Below are 22541 nucleotides of genomic sequence, written 5' to 3'. Positions count from 1 at the left end.
GATTCACAATAAAACAGTAGAGAGCACGACCAAACCTCAAGCCAGCCTCCCAGATTACATTATGCTAGTCTCCCAGATTACATTATGAGGGAGGTTGGGCTTTGATAAGTTATCCCACTGCCACTACTGCAGCTTCCTCTCACTGCAGGGACTATACATAAGACACTATAGCCTGTTAGCGGCTCACAGACTGGATGGTTGCATCAGCTGTGTAGGGTCGAGCAGCAGGAAATGGATAATAAAGATGCAGCTCATACAGGAACAAATAAGACAGGAGTCATCTATAGAAATCTGAGGCTCTGCCTGACAGACTTGCCTTGGTCAGGGCCTCTGCTGCCTATCCAGAGACTTAATTTTCCTACAATGAGACAACACTGGGAAACCCAATGTAAGTCTTTCCATCTGAGAGTCAAAGGACAGTGGTGTCCTCCCTTGTACAGTTAACTGGTTAAACTTTCCATTCCTAATTATTATTTAAAAGGTCACTTTTTAAAAAAGATAGGCAGAATAATGTGTATATCAGGAGTTAAGCATTGTGGGTAGTGCCAGCATTGAACTGACACTGGAAAAGGATGGAATTACTCTGTGCCTCTAAAGACAGCTGAGCAGTCAGTGAATGATTTTGAGAAATCTGAATTTTAAAATTGACACAATGGACAGCTACAATGATTTAACATTTTGTTTTTTTCATTAACTTAAACCACAGAACTGAATTTAAAAATACTTTGTGAAAAATTTAAAGTGACAAGAAAATTCGTCTATAGGCCACGACTCCTATCTACGTCCCTTTGAGACTAACCTCGTGGTCCTGCCGATATCTGCAAGTATTTGCTTTAGTAAAGTGATAGTCCAGTTGGCAATAGGTGCAGTGTGGAGGAAGAGCATTTGTTCAAGTTCTGTGGGATTTTGGAAATAATGGTGAGAGAAAGTACCTGGTGAGGCTGTTGGAAGTGCTGTGCTGTTCAGTAACTGCCATGCTCAAGGAGTCATGTCTCTGCTTAGGCCTGGGGAAGGGGCCTAATTGTACAAACCGTCTGCGGGGGTGGAGTGGTTGTCTGTGCTCAGCCAAGGAGAATGAAATGCCTTCAGTCAATATGCTATAGGATAACCATCTGTCTGCTCCTGTTATGGACCAGGGAGGACTAGCAGCACGTGTGGGAGAAGAAAACAGAGGGGGAAAGAGCAGCCTTTGACTCGCCAGCAGGGAACTGATGTTTGATATATGCTAAATTTATGCTCTGAAGATAGAGACGATCCAAGTCCATCCTATGAAAAATATCATTTACTGTAGATGTTCCCAAACCACAGCACCTGTAGAGACTGCGGAGAGGGCAATAGCATCTGCAGATGGGCCCTCCTGACCTCTGGGATAGGTGCCTCTACCCCAGTGGTTACTTCTGCTGCATGGTCGCTTGCCGTGGCATGCGCTGCTGGCTCCGTGCTAGCGCTGTTGGCTAGTTGCCCAGCCTGTGTCCTTGTGGTCATGGCCCCTCCAGGAAGCAGTCAGGGTTTAGGTTGCTGGTACTTATGGCAAAACTGGCACTGCTGATGGCAGCCCTCGAGCAAGTGAATCCACAGGCTGACTGCAAGGTGTAACCAAGCTAGGTCTTGTGAAACTAAGCATATTACTCTCCCCTCTTAGAAGCTACATCAGGAGAGATTATTTTCTTTGTAAATATGTGAGTATATATGTTAGTGCTGCTGAGACCAACCACACAGGATGTATTTCCAAATATACATTGTATAGTACTGGCGCTCTTCATGAGGAGAGGTACAATCATTTTATGGCTATCTTGCTGGTATTATTTAAATAAAGCTGATATTATTTAAACAAAACTCTAAACATCTGAATAAACTATGATTTATAATAAGCTTTTTGTTAGTAAAGAGCCAAACAATTGAAGACCTTTATATGCCCTTTTCCCAACTCCTTGTCCCCTCTATGCTTTGATCAACTGTATTTGGCAAGGCTTAAAAAAAAATCTTGAAAGTTTTGGAGGAAATAAGGATGTTTCCTACTAGATGCTGGAAACTGCACAGCCCCTCTGGAAATGTGCAATTATGACTTCTGTGAAAACCCCAAAACTACAACATTTACTTACTGACCTCTGCCTCCAGAGTTCCTCACCCTCCAGCACGTTTGGAGTGATGAGTTAGCTTTCATGTGTAAGCTGAGGAACTAAAATACAGTTCCTATTTTAAAGATTTCCCATCTGTTTTCCAACTTCAGCTATCTCATACAGATACGTAAGAATTATAGAAAGATTGGCAAGTCATTACCTGTGCACAGGCATCCTGTATTAGTTGTTTGTCTGAATACTGCACAGGGCAAATAATGCTTCCCTTAATAAAACTGCTCACTACTAAACTTGTCTCTGACTTTTGGATAACTTTGTAAAAACTGATACTACAGTTATAAAAGGAAAACGTGCCAAGAAGGTGAATTCTAGGATTTGTTCTTTCTTTTGGAATTTCAAGTCTTTCATTTTTGCAGAGGTTATGACATGAAAACACCAAGTAGGTCCTTCTGCTAGATAATGAAGCCCCAGTAGTAGTGTTATCTCAGAATAGAAAATATCTTATCAGAAATGTAAATGCTGACAGAGAAATATTTTTTAAAAGCAGCAATGCCCTCTAGGTTAGTTAGCTGTGTTGAATTACATGTATTTATAAATGCATATGCCTTGGGACTGTTTTTATGTCAGACTTGAGAAGAAAAGCACGATGACTTATGAATGAGCATCTCCTAACAACCGCACCTGAAAGGTGAAATCCCACGGCTGTCACAAGGGAGCGAGCGTGAAGGATCTCCAGACTTGCTTTGTGTAGGTACGAGGTAGAGTTTGGTAACTCGGCTATCTTACTCATTGCAGAAAGAGGAAAAATGTCTTGTCCAATTTTAATTCTACTTACACTTTTCCGTAGTTGAAAATCTATATTAAAAGTTACTGATTTAATATCTTCTTCAGCATAGGTATTCTGAAGGTAATGCAAAAATCTGCTCAGCTCTTAGGAATTTAAGTATGCTTTTATGGCCTCGAAAATGTGTTTGCATAGTGCTCACTGGTATGGTCTGAGGCTCTGGCATCGTGGAATATTGAAGGATTTATCTCATACTTGTAATGTGCAGTAATGGGGACTGAGATTGAGTTGGTTGCCATGCTCCTCTGACCACCTTGGAAAAGGCAAGCCCTGATTATGTGCTTAGTTTGACAGAATTTCTGTAAGAAGTATTTTGTGACAAATCTGGTTTTCCAGCAGTGGCGCTCAGATGTGTCCAGTGGTGCCTAATGCTGCCACAGACAGTCACAGCTTACAGGTTAGACCCTTGCAGAATGGCAACATGCTTAATGCTTCCTGGTTTCTTTCTTTCTGCTTTGGATTTCCAAACCGTTAGGATTTGCTCTATTCCGGGGGGTTTTCTTGTAGTTACGGGGTCGAGATTTCTTTTAACAGAAGCTGAGATTGTCACTTAAACTGTCTTGAAGGCAGTTCCCTTCAGGGGCTGGGGCTTCAGTGAGAGCCTGAGCCCAGGTAACAGCCGGCAGCACGTGGGATGCGACTGTCCCCCGCGGTCCGGCCGCAGCTGCGGGAGGCCCGAGGCGGAGCCCGGGACGCCCGCGCGGAGCGGTGCGCGGCGCGGGACGCAGACCCAGCCGGGCTGAGGTCCCGCGGGCGGGGGAAGCAGGCAGCAGCTTCGGGGTCTGCGCTCGCCTCGCTCCCTCGACGCGACCGTCGGGCACGGCGACGCGCGGCCCCTCGGCGGAGCGAGCCGAGGGTTAACCGCCGGGTGCCCGCCGGCGAGGACCGCGGCCGCCGTCGCCGCCCCTCCGGGCGTGCCCAGCCCTCCCGCACCGCGGCGGCGGCCGCGAGCGCTCCGAGGCGCGAGCCGCTGCTGCCGCGGCCGTTGGGGTGGCCGCGGGCGGCCGTTGGCGGGACCCCCAGCTGCGCCCGCGCTGCGGGCGGGGCGCCGCCGCCACCGCTGAGCGGGCAGGAGGAGGAGGAGGCGGCGGCGGCCGCCTCGCAGGCTGCGCTCCGCGGCGCGGAGCCGGCATGCCGGGCAGCGACACGGCGCTGGCCGTGGACAGGACGTACTCGGATCCGGAGCGGCACCGGCGCCGCAAGACGCGGGTAACCCTATCACCCCCACCTCTCTCCCCGCCCCGCGGGGTGGTTTTGCTCGCCCGCGCTCGGAAACTTTTCTGCGCGGGGTGCGGCGGGGCCCCTCGTCCCGGCCCTTCCTGGGAGGGAGGGAGGAAGGCAGGGGCGCCCGCGGCGCGCTCGCAGCCCGGCGGCGGCGGCAAGGCAGCTCGGCCGGTCCTTCCCGCGGAGCCGCCGCGGCCGGGGAGGCACGGCGGTGTTTTCCTGAAGACGAGATGGCAGGGACCGAGCTCGAGGACCGCGTGTGTGGTCAGGGGGTAGGGGTGTGTGTGGGGGGGTCTCCCTCGAAAACGCCCCACCACCCTGCAGCGCCTTCCCCGAGAGGTCTCCGTGGTAGCTACGTTGCTCTTGGTCCCGAGGGAAGCTTTTAATTCACGCCTCTGTTCCGTGTTCTCAATCTCAGTGCTTACTGCTGTCCAGTTGGTATGAGAAAATGAAATGAAACTGGCTGTTGACATAACAGAAACTGATATTCAGATATACCCACAATAAAAACCTGTTGGAGCTCAGAGTAATAGAGAACTTACTCACAAAAGTCAACAGCAGTGATTATTTAATGGCATGACTCTGTGTCTAGATCTCACTGGCAGACACCTGGCTTTGGTTCTCAAAGTCTTTGTTTAATAAACTGTGGGTCAGGTGGTTGCACCCAACAGAGAGTGAGTACGGTTCCCTTCCTGAAATCACTTACGAGAGGGCTGTGGCAGGGATGGAGACTGACAGAGGAGGTTTATCTGCCTGCATTAGGGATAAGTAAGAATATGCTATATATCCATGATGTATGACTTTGTGGGACAGTTTTCCTTCTGCTTTGGTGAGTTCAGCCTTCTTTATCTCATTGTTTTGATGTTTTATTAATATAACTATGTATTTGCAATGCTCACATCCTATTGTATATTTAGTGATATGATGACTATCCCATTGATGAAGGCAGCTGACTCTAGTTTATGCATAGGTTTCAACTTGTTATCTAAATGCTCAGCTGAAGCAGGTGTCAAACAACGGCTCTTTCTTCCTATATACTGCAGGAAGAAATGAAGGAAAAAAGCTGTTCTAGCTGTTCCTGAGTATTGGCAAAAAATCTGTGTTTTCTGTGCTTATGAGATCTTGTGTTTGTCAATAAGTGAGCTTCACAATTTGAAGTGTAGCAATTAGCTCTATGTGGAGGAAGATTGCTTTTTTTCCTTCCTTTACATTGAACATCAGCGTTTCTTTCCATCCCTTCTAGCCCATTAATTGACAGTGCTTGAAAGGAGGGTGTGCTTCAGATTGTTCCTGCATAATGAAATGTTTTAAAACAAGTAATCTTATATGCTGTGGCTTTACTAGTAGAGTTCTGTCTAACACGCTCTTGGTGCTGTGAGGTAGGTGCATATGCAAGTCATAAGATGATTAGGAATTTTATGCATTTCCTTTGTTTTTCCTTTTACAAGTTGAACTTAATTGCTTCATTGTTCTTCCTGTAAGATTAATGTGCAACCTAATTTCTGGTGGCCATAGAAGAAAGCTGCATACCTTCAAGGATGATTTTTGACATGTTTAGAAGTCAAACCTGAAGCGTTCCTTCAACAGTCTAGGCAATTGGCTTAAAAATGTGTAGTATCGTGACTAATATTCAGAACACTTGCATATTGAAAAATAAAAATCTCATGTTTAGGACAATTCTGTGAAAAACTTTACTCTCTGTCTGATTTTGAGTTTTTCAGCAGTCTTAGCCTCTTCTTCCCTTTCAGCAACCATGAGAACTGGAAATAGGACTCTAACAACTCTGTGGTGTTGTGCAAGTGCATTACTTTAGGGTCTAGGCTTTACAAGCTGTGTTGCATATCACAGAACTTGTAATATGGTTGCCAGAGATGATAGCAGCAGGTTGTAGTTCTAGGTGATGGTGAGAGCTTGTGTTAAATCCATTTGTGCTTATCTAAGACAAGTAGGATTTTCTTCCTGAGTAAATAGCCCTGATAATGTCAACATTCCTGAGGATGGAGCAGCAACAATTAATTATAATATGATATTATGTAAGAAAAGAACAAGAAAATAGGATGCAACTAAAGGCAGGGCTGCCATTTTCAAACAATATTTGAGACACCTGGAGAACCCAAATTGGATGAGGAGACTTGCTTGTGAGAAGAAAGACTTGGAGTTGACTGTATCAGCAGGATGAGAGCAGTATATGGTAGATAGTGAGATACATTTAGTAAGTATAGCTTGGGAGAAGGAAGGGGCAAAGTAGTTGCTGAATCTATAGTTTGTGTAACATAGGATACTGAGTCTAGTATTTGGGTGGGCAGTTCTGGAACTTTTGCAGCCCTAAAAGATGCAGGCAGTATCTGCATCCTACAAGTCCATCGAAGGAGTTTCCTTAGGAGGAAGCAAAGCCTTCTCTGTGGCTAGGAAGGAAGACAAGTCCAAAACTGCTGCAGTCTATTTTTGAGGAGAAAATACAACCAAATTCAGCTTCCAGAATCTCTGGAAAAACTTACTGTGAATGTAGTCTTCTGTGTGTTTAAATGGTAGAGTCTGAGGGGAAAGGATTTTAAAATTCCTGCTGAGGTTAAGAAGCTCCTTCAGTGTAAGGCAACAGGTCTGTTCTTCCTTTCTGTGAGACTATGTGAAGAATAAGAATTTGTGTGCTCTGCTAACAACTTTCTGGTGAACCACATGTCCATTTTCTGCAAAGATTCTAGTGCCTGAAAGAGAGAAAATAGTTGAATGAAGAGCAGCTGATTCATTCTTAGCTAGGGCAGAAGAAAGTTATTGCTGCTTAAGGAGGGAAAGTATTTTGAGGATTCCTGCTCTCTTCGTTGGTTTTCTTGTGACTCTTCCAAACTGTGCTGTACATGGCAGCATGGAGTGTGGTGTAAGACTATTAATTGTAGTGCAATGCTGTAAGTGCCTCACTTTTGTCATTACTTGGCATGTATGTATTTACAGAAGTATTGTTGCCTTGGTTCTGGTAAATCATCCATCTGCAGATTTAAGAAGCCATCCTATGGCTTTCCTGCCCCTCTTTGTCCACCGGAGTTGACCACTGTAATCTGGATTACTGCAGCTGACTCTGGTGACACAGGTGGAATCAGTGTAGAAACTACAGTTGTGCAAAATGCTTTAGCTCACTTGTGCTAATACCAGCCGCCTGAAGCAGCAGCTTCCTCATGCTTCATGCTCACCATTGGCAGATTCCTGCAACATATGGAGAACTAATCCTTTTTTTTTTAAATCGGGACCTAACCCATGGAGGAGTATGTCAAGACTTGGAAGCAACAGCTGCATTTTTAGCTGTTACGCGCCAGGTGCTATTCTTGCTGCAATGCAGTCTGCAGGACAGCTAGCTACTGTCATGGTGCTTTCTTTAGGGGCTTATATTTTGCAGTGAGTACTGCAGGAGCACAGAGACTCTTGGGTTCTGCTTCTTGGGAAGTAAGGTAAAGCCATACAAATGCAACAATGCTTCTGATTCTCAAACCAAATTGGCTACACTAATTTATGCATTATTATGTCGACTTTTTTTTTCTGGATGCTTGTGTCAATACTGTCAAGGTCCTAATAAAGTTTTCACTTCTGAATGCCCAGCAGGTTATTCTACTTATTCAGAAACCTGTGTACACAAATTTCTGGGGCATCAGGGCATTGCTTTTCACTTTTATTTCCTTACACAACAAGATTCTCCCACATTCATTAGGATTTTAAGTTTATACATCCTGCTTTGTAGGAGAAATGCTCCAGTTGCACCAGAAGAGGATTTATGAGTTCCTTTACTGCATCCCATTAGAAGTCTGCGCAGTGATATGTCCTGCTTTTAACCAGTACCAGATGCTTCAGAGAGAGATGCTGGAAGTCATAATTATGTAATTTCTTGTAGATTGGAGCCTATTCAGGCAAATTTTCTCTTGATAGTGATAGAAATATCTGAAATAATAAGAATTATCCCTTTATTAAAAGAAAGAAAGGAAAGGAAAGGAAAAAACACACTACCTAAAACAAATGTGGATGTTCTTACTTGTTAACAAGTAGAAAATCCTATTTTGGATCTTCTTGTGCTTTCAACCTTAGTGAGACTAGCAATGGAGCCGTCGTTCTGTAGATGAACTGATTCTTCCATGGTCACAAAATCAGTTACACTTAATATATAGAAATCCTCTTTTTTTCTTGCTTCCTAGTAATGTAAAAATGTTCTCTGGATTTTTTCTTCTTATTTTCCATGTCTCTCTTATGATCTCTCTCATTAATCTTTTCTATAAGTGAAGCTTTTTTAATAATCTCTCCTCATATGGAAGTCTTTCTAAGCCTCTAATCACTTTCATCATCTGTCCTTGGATCCCCTTTGTTTCTTGCAACCTCTAGTATGATTAGGGGAAATAACATAAAGGGACCTAGGAGGATTAAAAATATGAGGTTTTTTTGTTTTGTTTTGCTTTTTTGGTTTTTTTTAATCAGTCTCAGGAGAAAAGGAGATTTAATCTATATTCCTGCTGTTTCTTTAAATATAAAGATTACTGTAGAAGTGTCTCTTCTGGGCTTTTGTAACTTGTACTCAAACCTCCAGATATGTTGTGCTCAAAGAACTTCTACATACTTTTCCCATGGTACCCTCATTTTTTGAATAAGATAATGCAATAAGGCAGAATATTGTTAAGACCTCCAAGCGTTAGTTTTAAATCCACTGGATATCTAAACATGTGTAAGACCTGTCAAATAATAGGTATCATGATGCAGAAAGATTAAGAAGAGCCACAATTTTGATGGGAACCCAAAAAGACAGATTAGCTTGTTAAAATTGAAGAAAAGCCCATTTTGTTTATTTAAAGAAAATAATACTGTTTTGTTTTGATTATTCTGTTGTTGTAGAACTGTAACTTTCTTTTTTCTTTTTTTTTCCTTCTTCCTCTAGTGCTTTAGTGTCACAAAAGAATGTTAGGAAGTTTACAAAACTGGTGCCTTTTTTTGGTGTACTTCAAGTTTGGGGATTAAATACACCCGAAAGCTAAAGATCAATGTGAAATGTAGTTTATTGCTGTCTAACAAAATAAAGAAAGGGGAAATTGTTGCTCTACAGCTTAGAATGTATTGCTGTGCTCCCCTGATTATGCCAGGTGAACATCTTTGGTAGAGTCATGAGCTGTAAATGTCTTCTCACCCAATATCACCTCCCTCCCCACCTAACAAGACTGTTGTAAATGTTAAGTGGAAGGGTGATTCATGTTCTCTTCATGGTGACAACTGATTTATAGATTTGGAAGTTTTTGCACTTAGACATCCTGAAGTTTTGGGTCTCTACATGGAAACTGTGTTGCACACAGTTGTGCACAGTGTCACCTTCCCTTAGCTATGCTTTTGATCCATCCTTATTTCAGTGGTAACATTGCTTGCAGGACTGGGATATCTATTAGCAAATCTTTAAATGTTAGGATTTTTAAAAAGACATAGTCATTGGAGGAAAATATCTATCCTCTTGGTTTGCTTTCCTTTTGAAGGACATGTAATTGCCCTTCTGTCAGGCTGCCAGTGGTGCTGCAGGGGAATGCAGACAGTTATAGATCCTTAGTTTGCTTATTGTCGTCAGCTCCATAGGTAAGACTTTAAGCAAGTGCCACCTGGCACTCTGTCTGTGTAAAGGCACAGTGGCACTGTGTCTGTAAGAATTTGGCTGGCTTTGACTTCTACTGTTGCTGTTCAGGCTAAAAGGATTCCTGCTTGCGGCCCAATTTGGCACTACTAGCAAGTGTGCAGCTTGCATCTTCACCCCCACAATGAGTGACTTAGGGAAAGACCTTTGCACAAGGGAGAGTTTCTAAATAGCTTTGGGGAATGGCAGAACATCCAAATTAAAAATGAGACTATATTCTGATAGAATAACATGTAATTTCCATTATTGTTAGAGGGTCGCTTTATCTTTAATATTGAAAGTTTTCTGTTCTTCCTTTCTTCCTGAAAGAGAGGGAAGGATTAATATTTGAAGCCAAAAATAAACCTGCTGTTCTAAAGCCTTGACATATGGGATGTGGTATGCAACTGGGCTGGCTTGTGGCTTTGCAGCTAATCTTTTTCGGGCTCTCTCAGAAATTGAGAACTCTTCTAAGGCAGCTTTTGTACCATGCTACATAATCTAAGCTTTAGTTTAGGAGAAAGGTAGAAGAATGTCTCTACTGGCCAAGGAAAAGAACATCTACAGATTGTAAGTTGTGGTGCCTTTATTATAGAAAGCTAGAATGAGCGTCTCTGTTTTGTTTTTCAGAAAATTTCAAGAAAAGCTTCATAATATGGAGACCTGGTCCACCTGGTTATTGTCAGATTTTGGTGTTGCAACTGGATAAAATTCTAGAGGGTAGCAATTAGGGAGACTGTTGCTATTGTTTTCTAAGCTGACCTCTACGCTGGGCATACAGACTATGGTGCACTTTAATGGACCTTTGATGTAAAAGATTTGGCATCAGTTTTAAATTCTTTTTGATTCATCTTTAATATAGAAAGGCACCTTTCATCTTGTTTTATCTATTTTATACAGTTTAGTAATAGTTACTCTCATTTATAATTTTTTCTTTAAGTAGCTCTGTATGGAGAGGTTACACAGGGATGCGAAGCATTGATATTGTACAATTGAATTAAAACCAAAATGTAATCCAAGTAATACTGAAGTCCATTGGAATATTTTCATTGGCACCAGTGGCCTATAGAATAAATCTGAAATGAATTAGAATGACCTTATAGAAAATTCTTTACGTACTAAATAAATGTTCCTTACAGGGTGGTAGATGCTACTTCCAGTTTGTATTATAGTCTCATCTACTTATATCAACCAGGGGGGTGTTTGTTGGTTTTAGTCTTTGTTTTTCTTCTTTAAATCAATAGTCCTGTAGCAGATTTGGCTAAAAGTATACGGAAACCTATTTAGTTTTACATCAAAGGTTGTAACAAAGGTGGCAGCCAAGAAGCTAGGGGTTTTTTTTGTTTTTGTGTTTTGTTTTAACTTATATTGCTAAATATTTCAGTAGTTAAACACTCTAGGCCACATGTTCTAACTGAAATTAATAAAACTGTCTTTCAAAAAGGCTACTTGCACAAGATACTTCGTTATTGGCCTCTTAAGCAGGCATAAGAGAAGTTTTTCATTGAATAGACAATAATCTTATGTTTAAATGAGACTTTTCAGCTGAAGGTGAATCACTTTGATAGATGCTGGTGTTTTAAAAACTGGGAAAGCTGCAGTGCTCTGAAGTCAGTTTAGGTGAGCATGAGGTGTGAATTTAGAGGATGAAATGAAGCTTTAGAAAAGAGTTGATGGAAACAGAAGTCCTCCACTCTCAAAGGAAAACCTTTGTTGCCTATCACCACCAAAAATACCTTTAAATTTAAATAAGTAACACAGCTTTCAGGAGATGTAAGGAATCGGTGCTTAGGGGTAGGTAGATTTTTAGTTTTTAAATCAAAATGACTTTTCTAAGTGCGCTTTTAGTGCTATACCACTAGAAACACTGTGACAGGAAGAGAAGCCTCATTATGAAAAGTTGAGGTGGCAAGTTTCTCTGGTTTTACAGCATTCACTTCTCTTTTTATCCTGAATTATTCTAGTGTGTTTTGTATGGAAATTACAGTTAAGGTAGCACTCATTGTTCAAATGCAAAATGATGTGAATATGCAGAAAACATGTTGCTTTATACTAGCGTGTCTGGACAGGCAAGTAACACCCAAAGGTTAAACTGTCAGACCAGTTAGAACTGACTCATGCATGTTTCTAATTCAGAGTAATACCACTTGGTAGCCTACTCTATCTGTACGTCTGCTAGGACTTCCAAAGATTCATTGCTTTACTTTCACTTCCTAGGAGATAAATTTAAAACAAAAGGATGTAAAGATTTGTTGGGCTTTGATAACTGTGTTTTGGATTACAGTAGGCTTTGGCTTTGCAGCTGCAGACAGCTGCAGGAAAAAACTCACTCAGCAAGATCTGCTCATTTAGACTTTCTAATAAATGTCTTTTCAAGCCTACTGCTAGGTTTCATCCTATTCAGTTCCAGTTATCTAGATAAGGTATGAGGAATTGTTTCTCCTGCAGGAGGGCCAAATAAGACAGAGCTCCTGCACTCTGTTAGCACTCATTGCTTCTCCCCCAGTCTGCAGCACTGCCCGTTGCCTCCTGCTCAGTACCTTCTCTCTGCCAGCTTTTCCCCTGCTGTTCACAACTACCTTCTGTGAAGCCCCTTAAGGGCACTGCAGCAGGGGTGAGGAGGGGCTCCTTTACCCCATGGTGGTCAACTTCTGCTTACAGACTCTGCACCCCTCAGTACCAGGCTTGCTCACTTGTGTCTCCTGTGTGCTCTTGCCATGTTCCAGGGCTGATGGGGAAGGGAAGTGGGAAGGAGGGGAACTAGGCAGCTCTTGGCAGCTTTTGGGCATGGTCAGGGTAAAGCAGCTGACAAGAAATGGAGGGATGAGTAGGGAGATGTTGTAGAAGGAAGAATAGAGATGGGACTTCACATAGGCTGCACAGAATATCGTTACTTCTTTTTTGAGATGCCTAGTGTTATAAATGCTGCAAATAAGCCACAGAATTCTATCTGAAGTAAATCTTGAAGTGATTCAATGGGATGCTTTGAATCTCCACTTTGGTATTTATGCTGTGTGTGGACACTAATGTATCAGCTCTTGATGTAAGTCTAGAAGGAGCATGAATGAAAATCTGAAGATGATAGTAATGAAGAAAGGATGGGGAGAAGTGCCTCTTGGTGATGTGAAGGGCAAAAGGAACAAAAACAAACAAACAAAACAAACAAAAAAAGGAAGCAAGAAAAAGTAATAAAATTATTGTTAGCTAGCATGAGAGTGATACCATAAAAGAAACTGAGCAAGAAATGTACATTGTTCATCTGATAACTCTTCTGTTCAAGGCATTTTATTAAAAGATGAAAGATAGCTTTGCTAAATATCAGCTTTTTGAACCCTTTCTTCTCACACCTGTGTAAGTTCTGCTCTGGTCACCAGTAATGCTCTGATATCTTGAGGTATTAAGAGGATGCATCCTGTATTACTGGCCTTTGAACTCTCTTCAGTCTGGTAAAATAAACTTGACTGTACTTCTTGAATTATAGATCTGGCTTGCTTTCTTTGTTTATATTTAAACTACTCAGAAAAACCTTCTGTGTGTTGAAACAAGTGTGAAAATGTGGATTTGGCTGTAGTCAGACTACAACTTCATTCCAAAGGCCAGATGTCATTTTGTTTCTCTTCTTGACCACACACAGATGATTTGGAATTAAAATAAAATGCCTTAGTACTTGTTATTGCTCTAGTTATTGATGTGTATGTATAACATGAGACTGTGTGTTTCTTATTTTATTTGATCTCTTTGTTTTACTGGAGGTTTTGTCAAGAATTGCACTGTTCTGTGTCATGGTTGTCCCTGATGTTTTTGCCAGACCTGCAAAACATCTCTTCACTTCCTCATCAAGTTTTTGATTTCTGTCTTCCCTACTGTGACCCTGAAAAGGGGGTTGATTTTGTTTAATTTCCCTCCATTTCTTAAGAGAGAAACTTGGCTTCATTTTGTTGCCTGTAATGACCCCTGTTCTGGAGCAAATAACAGAATTTCAGTTTTGATGAACAAAAAGGTGACAGCCTGCTCCTAAGAACATCCCTTAAACTTTTATCTTAGGAATCTCTTTTAAAGCCAGGCATTAAATGGCAACAGATTGATTCAGTAGCTGTCAGGTTCCTGTTGTGCTAAGAAGGCTGATAGCGAGTCTGCCATATTCTGAAATTGTTGCCTTGCTTTGCTTTTTGTGAATGTCCATAAAGTGGTACACACGGATTCTTCACAGTCTTCATATATGGATTTGTGCAAGGGGTGAGACTCTGGCCCTTCTGACATGCAATGTCATCACACGCAGGTGATGTTGGTCCCGGTGAGAGTATATGACATGCACAGAACAGAAGCATAATACTTGTACAAGTGGACTGCATTTGGTAGATTTTTGTGCCAAGAGGATGGAAGAAGCTGGCAAATGTGAGAGAGTGAAGGCATTTCTTAGAGTGATCTGAGAAAGATTCAAGAAAAGAATAGTGAAGACAGTAAGATGGCCTTTGACAGTCAGCAAGAACTTCTCTTCTGCTTGCCAGTAGACATGTCTAAAATTCTGAGGCTCCTCTTGTGGGCATTTGTATGTTTTGTTCCCATAACTTTTAGGGATGTAATCCTAAGCAGATTGTCTTGGAGAATATGAGGAAACATTACTGTCTTAAGAGCTAGATGCTTACTGTTACTGGTAAAGGAGGCGTGCTGTTTTCGGGCCATTCTGTTATCTTTCCAGTGTTAACTTCCACAGTATTCTCTCTCTTCTGAGCAGGGAGAGCTTTGCTGAGTAAATCTTTTATTTCTGATTTTTTTTCTTTTTTTTAATGCAGACAGATTCCTACTGTTTTCTACCTGAGGGGCATCATTGTGTCATGCAATATCAATTTAATGTAGAAAAAAGATGCAGCTTTCTTCTCTGTGTTGTTTTTTGCCTCCAAGGAAAACATATTTTTAATGGAAGAACTGGAAAAACTTGAATTGCAGGTAAATATTCAGCAGGAAGAGTAAGACATGAACTGACAAAACTTGATCTGGAAGCCATCAGTTGAAAACTGCAGTGATTTTTTTTTTTCATAGAACTTGGTATTAAGCTTTTGTTTGTGATTTGTTGATTCTGGAAGCCATGATATCCTTATTGTTTTAGGTTTGGGAAGCTGGGATTTGGGGATTTATTTGAGCGCAGTAGCTTACAGTTCGTTCTTCCACAAAATGTATTTACTTTTGTTGCTGCTTTTCATGCATTCCTTAGGTTTGATTTCTTGGTTACTAGTGAATGTGTACATTTCACTGTAGTGTATATGCAAACTGCTCTTTAGTTTTGAAGATGTGCTCTTGCAACGAAGATACACCCAACCATAGTGTTTTGAAACAAATAGCCAAGCCCTTCTTTCACTTGTTCTTGTCTGGACTTGAGCGAGTCAACTAGTGTAACTTTTGTGTGCTTTGTACCATTATGTGGTGTGTCAGGTAATGTCAGAGAAGGTTGAAGTTCGGTGCTTTGCTTGAAGATAATCAGTGTTTTGAAATGAATTCTAGACTTTCAAGAAGTGGTGACAATGGTAGCCTAAGGCTCTGCAGGCATGGCTTCAGTGCTCCCTGGCAGCTCTCAGCCCCTGTGTAATGATGGGCAAGTCTCTTCACCTCTTGGAAGATGATACAACATCTGTGGGGAAGAGAGAAATGCTGTGAAGGACCCACATGTGAGAGCTGTTGGCCATTTGGATGGATTCTTTAAAAAAAAAAAAAAACTCAGATGTTTGATGGAACTCTAAAAATATTCAGTGGATGCACATTTCTGCTTTCCAAGTCAGATAGTCTCCTTAAATACCTATCTGACATAGATGGTTCTTCCTTCAAAATTTTATAAGCCTTATGAAACTGTTTGAAATTGGGCACCTAATTGTAAGCTAGTTGTGTAGGGACCCCCTCTGCAGTTGAGAGAGAGATGGCTCTTGGGGGTGATCTATTTGATCTCTGATTTGGTGGAAGAAACTTAGATCACTAGTTTAAACTAAATTATATAAAGGTGGAGATGTGAAGCTGGATGCGATAAAATCCACTCTAAATAGCTCTATGACAGTGGATATTGCAGGCCCCACACAAAACATGCAAGTTCCACAATTTTTCATGCAGTATTGAGCTAGATATATGTACTGAATATCTGTGTATCTCTGCCAAATCATCCTGGCTCTTGACCTGGCCTTTTAAGTTCTTTGTATTAGGTTGACAAAGAAAAGGCTTTTCTGGCTTTCCTTTTTGCACAGTAAGTTCCTAATATTGTTGAATCTTCTATTCACTTATGCATAAATGCATTATTCCAAGAAAACATTTTTTTTTTGGATCTTCATCTTTTGCCAGTTTTGCCATTATGTGTAGAAACTATTGCTCTCCTGCTGCTCAAAAATTTACCAGTACAGGAAGTTACCTTTCCTTTTCCCTTCTCTCTCTCTTTTGGCTCAGTTACCATCATTATTATTATAGAGTGCTCTTGTTGTAAGTACCCCTGTAATTGACTGATAAACTAAACCCCTAGCATGGAAGAAGACTCAGAGGAGATGGGCAGGGGCATTTTGCCCATGAAGCTCAGGGAAGAATGTAGGAAGTGACTGACCCCAGCTGTTGCAAATAAAACTGAATTCATCTCAACACACAGGAGACTGGAGGGTGGCTGTTGTTTTAGATAAATGGCTGTATCGGTTGAGTGGATCAATTGACTGTATCACAGTTGAGTGGATCTACTGGTGGTGTGTAAATATTTTTCCCTGAATTAACCAAAAGAGTGTGAATATCTTCAAGCGTTAGGCCAGACCAGCATGGGAAGACACCACAGAATATAAAAACTGAACAACTAACAAAAGAACTTTGAAAAGAGTATGGGGCTTGAGCTGGTTTCAACCCATATATTCCTTCCCGGCAAGTGAGGGTGCCTGGTGTCATGATGGTAAGCATGTTATAGAGACCAGTAATGAGAATCACATTTGTATTGAGATTCAACTGCATATTGCGATTACTATATTCTGCTAAGTGTAACTTACACTTGTATTGTAATTTCACTGTAAAATCTGAAGAAACAGATCACTATTGTGATTGCTGTATCACTCCACTAAATCAAAATCCCAAGTAATGTCAAATATCTTCAGATAAGTTGTTTTGATATTGAACATTACACCCTCCACACATGGAATAGCGAACAGAACCTGGTAAGATAGTGTTGAACCCTGACAACCTTGGAGAAATGCAAGATTTTCTCTGTGTAGTTAAACCAGAACTAAATTATGAAAGCATAGATAAAAAAAAAAATATCAAAGGAAGAAAGGATAAAGAATACCAGTAAGAAATAGAAAAAGGAATGGAAAATAGAAGAAATGGAATGAAATAGAGGAATCCGAGTTTACCTTATTTTTGCTGCATAGAAGTAAATGGTTGTTTCTGTAAGTCTATAGAGCTCTTATTACTTCTGCTAGAGTCACATGTGCTTCTGATAATGTTAGACTTGGCACTGCTTTTCATTTTGGTAGTGGTGCATTGAATTGGAGTTAGACTGAAACTGAGTTGTGTATTCTTGTGGGGTACTGATTGCAGGTGATCTAGAGCACTATGGGAGGGTGTTCCCGTCAGCTGTGACCTACTCTTGAGTAAATCAGCAGCAGCAGCACTGGGTAATTTCAGTAGTATAGCATTAGGCTTTCTGCAGAAGCTATTTGTAATAATTTAATTAATGAAAATGGGCTTTTATGAACTTTTAGTATGGTAGTAAGTAGCTGGAAAGAGGCAAGCTTTCAGTATTGTCTTGTTATAGGTGTTTCTAATGAAAAAAAAATTGTTCTTTCAGCAAGGTAAATGTCATAAGATTCAGAAATTCAGCATTTGATTAAAAAAAAAAAAAAAAAAAAAAAAAAAAAAAAAAAAAGCCCCAAAGCAGAAGTTTCTATAGAGGTTTCTAAAACATAGCATTGGAAAGTGTGAGTGACATCGCTTGTATATATGCTGTATTTCTTGGGATTGACGTAATCTGTAATTTTTTTTTCAGTTAAATTTTCCTATTGGTTTAAGGAGTTCATAAAGCCTTGTCTGTTTTACAGCAAAAGATGTAATGGTAGATTGTATTAGACAGATAAGCAACAGAATAAGCAACAGTTTGCCAAACAGGCCTCAGTTCACCTTAATGTTTTTGGCAGGGTGTCCCAGTTACAGGGCAGCCTGTATAAGAAGCATATCTCAACTCTAGGGTATGTTAAGACTGGGATGTGAAAGTTGTATAGCAGTTGAGGGAAATGTAGCAAGTCTTCACAGCATGGCAAGAAGTGCTGTGCAGTAAGCTCTCAATGTTACTGTTACCTGTTGTTTGTATGAGACTTTATGCTGAGACACTTTTAAGTATTAGTGCTGTCATGCTCAAGGTAGGTACAGCGGAAGAAGAAAACTTTATAGCACAGATGCAAGGGTAGAAGGGCACAGAAGGCTGAAGTTTGAGTTGGAAAGATTTCTTTTGCCCAATTGTCTTGGAGCTCTACTCCTGTATTAAAGCACGTATAGAATTTGTAATTAGTGACTCCAAGAGGGGTCCAGAATAGAGGCTGCCTGAGAAAATACATAACTTTATTTGCACTTCCTTCAGAAGAAGGATGATACTGTCTACTATTTTTTTTAAACTTGTAGTCCTTATGTTTTTGTAATTTCCTCTATTTGAATTCTCGAAGTAAGAATGCATTGATTCCCCCTGTAAGTGCTCCTTCAGCACTGATGTGTATGTGCTTTGATGCTGCTTTGACTAACAGGCTGAATGACTGATAAACATATGATTTTATTAAAGCAAGGTTTGTGAAGTGGAAATGGGAAGAAATTCTCATTCTAACGTGGTTGTGAGAAGTGTCATCTCATGTCTCCATATACTGAATCACTGTATCAGTATGTTTCAATGCTACCCAGTTAAAATTAGCATGCAAGTATTGTATTTGAACTGACTTTTCGAAGCTTCCACATAAGTAGTTGTGAACTTGCTGTGTATTTTACTAGCAAACACAGGAAGTAATATCTTTATTTCCTGCAGCAATTATTCTTTGCAAAAATTTGGAGAAGCTTTAATTTTAGAACAGTAGTGCCTGGAACCATCCAGGGCTTTGATTAACATACTGGAAAGATTCAGTTCCCATTTCTATGAGAGTTTTTCTGAGCAAGTTACGTCATTGTCTGAAATGTCTTTGCCTCCTGGGGCAGACAGGTCTGTCTATCTGTTATCTTCACAACAGCAATAAGATTTAGGAGGCAGTCATGTTAACAAAGGTACAAAGTGTCCTCGATTCAACAGCACATTTCCAAACACAAAAAAAACTCTGGAAATATTGCAGCAGACTTCTTGTTTTTTGTTGTTTGTGGTGGTGTTTGGGGGTGGGAGGGCGTTATGTTCAGAAGTATTCCTTAGGCTAACAGTGTGCTCAGCTTTCTTCTGCCTGAGTAATCTTCATGCTGTTTATTCAGCTCTTTTGTTGCCTTAAAAATGGAAAATAACTGAAGTTGATACTTGTGGCTTATTTGAAGTTGGAAATATGTGTTATATATTCTCTTACATTGTACTTTTTTTTGACATACAAACAAATTGCAAATGTGAAAATATTGTAGTGTTCTGGTATTTGAACTTCCCAGAAGATACATTTCTATTTTAAACTCCTTTTTCTGAATTGTTTTGCCATGTCATCCCCCTCTTCCCACTAAAGTAATGGACTGTCTCTTTACTGTATAAATCTCTTCTCTGGCAAGGTGTGTTCTTCATGCAACATAGATCTCTAGAGATTTTTTTTTTTTTTTGATTGGACTCAAAACTTGGTATTCTTGGTGTGCTGGATAATACACTTACAGGTACCAAACAAAGTTTCCTAATTGCTAGACATCAGTTAAAAGTGACCAGTTTACCTAAACACATATTTTCAGTAGTAACAGTTATGTGCTGTTGTCACTGTTTTGTGGGAGAGGAAAAGAGAGGATGAAGATGTAATTTTACTGCTAGATGACTTTTTCTTGCTCTCTTGTTGTCCAACTTATAGTTTCCAGAACGTTTGTATGAAGAAATATTACAAGTTTTCCAGACAGATTTGATTTGTTATGCTACTTCAATCTATGCCCCTTCATCACTCTGTTTATATGTGTGTGTGTGTGTATATATATACACGTACACACACACATATATATACATGTGCATACAAATATATATATATATATACCCCCCCCCTTTTTTTTTTACTTTTGGAGACAAACAGGACTGAAGTATGAATATTGTCTATATTTTAGAAAGTTTGGCTGATCTTTGTCTCCAGCATTTTGTATGTGGAAAAATACTTGTAAAGTTATACCATGTGAAACACATGCAACTGTTTGAAGCCAATGTAATTTTTTCCATGTTTTTGAAATACTGACTTAAATGGGATTTTTATCTCATACCAGTTCCTGGTGTTTTCCATTTCTGAGGGAACTCATAGAGAAATTCTAGCTTAGCAGCTTCATTATGAAAGATAAAGTTGTGAGAATAGGGGTTAGGACTATGAAAATTAAGATTTCAGTATTAATCATTGCTCATCTGCAAGCCACCACAAGAACAGAGCAACTTATTGCAGTTGGTTCAGGGCATATCTTTTTGGGGGACTGAATGGCCAGTGTGAATTATAGTAGCAGCATGTATTAAATACCTTCATTTAAAACATCAGTGTTTCAGTGGCTAGACTGTCCCTTCTTTTGCATGTGATGCCATAATTTAGCCTGAAATCTCATAAGCTGAATTGTTTTCAGTGATTAGAGTGCAGGTAGTCCTTAGATTTAGTAACAAAGAACCTTTGCTATCATCTTGACCTGAATTTTTCATTAAAGAAAACCCATAAACCATCTAAGCAGTAGTAAAAGATGCCTCATATTACAGCTTTGAATCCTGTCCAGAGCTTTTGTGAAACTAATGCATTATTTTTCAGATTTTTCAGGCATTATTTTTCATCCTGAAGCATGAGATTTCTCATCATCTTCTGGACTAATCTTTCTTTTCTTTTCCCCTCTGCATCTGTCTCATCTCAGACTAATGTAAGGTTTTGTCTCTCATGGATACCTCTAAATTGTTTAGTAAGAGAATTAAGGTATTGGTTTCCAAAGCATTTTCTTCTTTAATCCCATAGAACTGGAAACAATATGTTCCACCATGTAAACAGAAAGAATAAGTAAATCCCCCCGTGAGGCTTAACTTTCAGAATGAGATTACTCTAAATATATTCATAGAACTTAAATGGTTAACTTTGTCCTGGGTGTCAGGCAGGGCTGTGGAGTTTAGCCATGGTGCTAACATGGCTTATATTAATACACGTGGATGTGTAGAAATGGAAGTACTTTTAATCAAAACGAAAGCAAAACTTGGAGAACTTCATGTTTTCAGTCTTTGTGCTAGAGAGAAAAATGCAAAGAATCAGCAGTTTTAATCTTCCCCAGAAGAATAGCAAGTGTGGGATCCGATCCCTTTATAAAAGAGAAAGGAAAATTCCAAGCAAAGAAAGGCCTTACTGTCACCTCAGTGATATGCAAGGCTTTAAAGCAAGTAGGTCTTTGAGCAGCTTTTAAAGGAGAGAATAATGACTTAATCTGAGACTTGGAAGTGAACAGAAAATGAAATAAATCCTACCCTTGGTTTAACTAAAGGATGGACACTGCCAGATAATATGGCCTGTTTTCTTAGCAAAAGTGACTACCTTTCACTTAGAATATGAGTGTGGCCCTAAGTCAAACACTTGCTATGGTGCCACATGATAAATTATATGCTAAATAGGAGATTTTAACAGAGATAGGGGAAGAGAAGAGAGATGAGCGCAGAGCAAAGTCTTCCAAAGTAGCAGACCCTATTCTTTTGGTAAAGAGAGGAAACTGGATTTTCATTTAATGTATGTCATTCTGCGCCTATGTGCCAGTAACACGGAGAATTGTTTTAAGTCAAGTTGGAGATAGAGGAGAAACACCTAACTGTGAGTAAAGCTAGGCCAGGAAACAAAATCAGCTTTTTATCCATGGGAAGAATAATGTTCGGAAATTACTTTCCAAACTTGAGTAGCAGGAAAAATACATGACTTCTTTTTAAAAGAAAACCTGACAAGTTTATGGAAGTAACTTTTCAGTGTTAGGAGACATGAGGTTCCTGTGTTCCTGTCTTGGAAATTATTTTACATGTTTCCTGAGGCTTTTACATCACTCAATTATATTCAAGTGAGTATATGTGGCTTCAGCCAAATTTAACAAGAGACTTGATACTTCAAAGATAATGAGCCTGGACATCTTGTGAAAATAATTTTTTGTCTCCTCAGCAGGTGCTTACCTTCTCTTCCAGGGAGTGAAATTCTCCAGAGAGAACTTGCCTGACTAGCAGGCTGGCTGGTCAGAATGCATATAGTTTGAGATTATCCACAGAAAATGCTCTCTTGCCCACCTGCCAGTCCAGAAAGGTTATTCAAGGGACACTAGAGAAGCTGAAGCCATTTTCAATCACAGGAGGAAGCAGAAAATCCTCTGGTGTTTGGGGACATAGCGAATTTGAAAGGCTGATGAGAGGTCAGGCTGCGGCAGTTCCATGCTCCAGGTTCAACCACTAGCGAGGCTGAGCATTTATTCCCAGTTCACATGCACAGGAGCAAACATACACAACATGTAGATACGTGACTGGCCACAAAGATCAATACAGACAAACACACTCAGCACTCACACAAACTGCACCAATGGCTCCATCCTATTGCACTCTCTAATCAGGAGGAAGGTCTGTTAGTGGGACATAAGTCTATATGTATGTACAATATGG

General features: G+C 40.4%; 1 protein-coding gene across 2 annotated transcripts in view; it reads left to right on the top strand.

Annotated features, from left to right (window-relative positions):
* The first annotated feature begins 3930 nt into the window (after positions 1-3930).
* TMCC3 (transmembrane and coiled-coil domain family 3) overlaps positions 3931-22541 on the top strand; it is a 48282-nt gene continuing 29671 nt past the window's right edge. The window contains exon 1 of one of the 2 annotated variants that reach the window (XM_062585326.1): positions 3931-4131. In XM_062585326.1, the coding sequence (XP_062441310.1) occupies positions 4054-4131 (78 nt within the window). In that variant the 5' untranslated portion in view covers positions 3931-4053. Of the gene's footprint in view, positions 4132-4608; positions 4976-22541 lie in introns of those variants that run through there. The other variant, XM_062585335.1, reaches the window with a different exon arrangement.

This window comes from Rhea pennata, chromosome 1, assembly GCF_028389875.1.
Source record: "Rhea pennata isolate bPtePen1 chromosome 1, bPtePen1.pri, whole genome shotgun sequence".
NCBI classification, from domain to species: domain Eukaryota; kingdom Metazoa; phylum Chordata; class Aves; order Rheiformes; family Rheidae; genus Rhea; species Rhea pennata.
Note: the sequence above shows the minus strand (reverse complement) of the source record. Positions and strands in the feature narration are given on the sequence as shown.